General features: G+C 41.8%; 1 protein-coding gene across 1 annotated transcript; it reads right to left on the minus strand.

Annotated features, from left to right (window-relative positions):
• Positions 1-536: 536 nt before the first annotated feature.
• CCR75_009165 (uncharacterized protein) lies at positions 537-890 on the minus strand (the record flags this gene model as incomplete). Its single annotated transcript, XM_067967210.1, has 1 exon — positions 537-890. The coding sequence occupies one exon, from the start codon at positions 888-890 to the stop codon at positions 537-539; it is 354 nt and encodes a 117-aa protein (XP_067820044.1).
• Positions 891-2,945: the final 2,055 nt, after the last annotated feature.

Raw genomic sequence — 2,945 nt, forward strand, 5'->3', positions numbered from 1 at the left:
TCTAAGGTTTTATAATAGAAAAAAGTAAACTGAATTAATATATTTAGTTCCTACGTAACTATCTTCTATATACTACTGACTTTGTTATATTAACAACTAATTATGTACGGTGCCTACTTGCGCACCGCACAATCGTGTCTTGTGACGATTGGCGGGATTAATATAAACTTAAATCAACCAATCAATAGAACTGATGTATTATCGCGTCTATATTACCATAGTTTATTAATACTGGAATTATTAAGTCAAAATTAGTACAGATAATAATTTTGTACTTCTTTATGTATTTCCTCTCATAAAAAATAATATCAATTATTCCTCTTATAAGAAATAATATAATGTAATAATGTAAGGAGCTGGATATCCCCTTACACTTCCGTAGGTCATTGAGGCACCTTGTAACGGATATTTGTATTTTCTGTCGGGTCCGACCGCACACCCTGTTCGTCAAACAAACAAGAAAAATAGAGAAATAGTCTCCTCAATTGACGACACAATTGTCATTATTCCGATAGATATTAATCACGCTCATGTACTTAAAGGTGCTTCTCAAGCGGTTGACGTGCTCCCGTTTGGGTAAAATCGTCACACCTAGTGACAGAACTATCACTGAAGTACATCTGTACCACCAAACGGCTAATTTCATTTGAGGATTTGATAGCCCTTGTGAGAAAACTAGTCCCTCCTAAGGCATGCCACTGGACTTGGTGACGGTATTCCATGGGTTTCTTTGAGAGCATCAAGATGTAATCGGGCTCATATGCCAGATACATGGCACTCACTATCTTAAAATCAGCCACGTTATTTAGCATGACCTTCATACGAGTTGTTGGGGTTTGGGCTTGAATTATCGCCGCATCCAGAATATTTATACGCATACGATCCGCCATTTGTATTTCAGTTTCCTTCCGCAAACTGTTGGAGCTGGTGTGGTGGGAAATCGAATCAATTGAGAGAATTAATTCGATTTCCTCAACACATCAGCTAAATGCTTGGACTTTAAAAGTGTCGATTACATTGCGCTATTATCCAGGTAGAGACCACCGCCTTGTAACAAAATAGTTTGAGTTTGTAACGGGGTGTATCGTTAACATGAAATTAACACTTAAAGGTTGTGAATTATTATATTATCAAAGGGTAGATAATATTTGGAGAAAATTACTTTACGTATTGATATTCGGAAAGCTTATCCATTGGTAGATATAGGCCATTATATCAACTTGCTCCGCGGTCCAGTCACCGCTGTTCGCGCGCAAAGAGAAAGACGTATAAGACTTGATTACATGTTTTGTATCAATTTATAATTAAGTTAATATAAAATAGATAGAAACAGAAGAACTTAATTATATTGAACACAGTTTATTTCTTACCTCTTTGAAGCAAGTGTTTCAAAGAGAGTCTTCCTCTGCACAAAACAGAAGAACTTAATTATATTGAACACAGTTTATTTCTTACCCTCTTTGAAGCAAGTGTTTCAAGGAGAGTCTTCCTCTGCACATACTAGTGTACGTGAAGTGGCGTGAGACACCGCTCGCACTGAAGCAGTGCGAATTGGAGTTGTGCTGAAGTAGCACAAGTCGGCAGTGCCCAGTTACACGTGGTAGCACTTGTAGTCCGTCCAAGGACCATAGTTCTATCATCGAACATGGGCATGTTAGATGATAATAAAAATACGCATCACGTTTCGCGTGATAGCTACTCCTTTTTAAGTGACATAGAAAGGAGTGCGGTCGAACGAATGAGTTCGACCGTAGGAAACGATGCCATCTTGGCCATGCTGTCCGGTTTGGACAGAGATGCCCTCCATTCAGCTATCCCTAAATTAATACAACATGAAATTGACGAGGTGAAGGAGAAGGTAGCCTTGCTTAATCATCAAGGCTCTCAACAGGCAGAACTGTTGAGGTTACAACAGGTACAGACCCCTGTACCTGGGATGACGCACACGCGTCGTCCCGAAACCTAAAAGATAGACATCTCTAAGTGTAGGGAGTCGAAGAAGACTCCCTCTTAAGATGGTTTGTCGAGTTGGACGATGCCATAAGGTCTCTTCACATCGTCGACGAGCAAATGCAAGTCGCATTTGCTCAGTCAAATTTGGCAGGTCGTGCCAAAACTCGGGTACTAAGCCTTAGTTGCGCAACCCATATGTGTCTGGGTCGCTAGAGGCTTTTAGAGCCCGGCTCACACAGACGTTTGAACCGCCTAGGGCTGAGTTCAGAGCTCGATCAGAGCTTTGAAACTCAAGCAAGGCAAGCGTGATGTTCACGCTTATTCCCAGCACAAATACGACTCTTAGCGAGCTGTATCACGAACGACCCAGTTCATGAACACACGTTGATTACGGTGTTCATGCAAGGTCTTACGGATGGTCCCGTAAAGACCCACCTGTTCTGCTTGGAACTGGATACGCTTGACGAAGCAATATTCGTAGCAGAACAGACGGACTTTAGCTTGAGACAGTCTCAAGCTAGTTCGTCATCGTATTGTCCTCCAAGACGACAGGAGCTTGGAGGTAGAGAACCTATGGACCTCTCTTATGTCGAAAGCGAGTTTTCGAACAATAAGCGATTGCAGAACTGCAATTGAAGTCAAAAAATTGGACACTAGGCTCATGAGTGCAGTGCCCAACACTCAGTACCAAGAAAAACTGAAAGTAATTTTGGACTAAATGCCAAAAGGGCAACAGTCTCGGGTCCGACGTTGTTGCAAAATCGCAACAGCGAGGCGGACCGCCAAAAAACGGTCGGGGTCAGTAGGGGCGCAACGCCCTAGTGATCCAGCAACCTCTAGAGAATTCGCAAATCTCTTGATTAAAGTTGCTCCAGACACACAATCATTATGTGTCTCTGCACCTGGCGATAAGGTATCCCTTATCACCTTAAAGTATAAGGTGACAAATGATTTGTCACTTAGAGCCCTAGTGGACTGTAAAGCGTCGAATA

This window comes from Bremia lactucae, linkage group LG1 (assembly GCF_004359215.1).
Source record: "Bremia lactucae strain SF5 linkage group LG1, whole genome shotgun sequence".
NCBI classification, from domain to species: Eukaryota; Oomycota; class Peronosporomycetes; order Peronosporales; family Peronosporaceae; genus Bremia; species Bremia lactucae.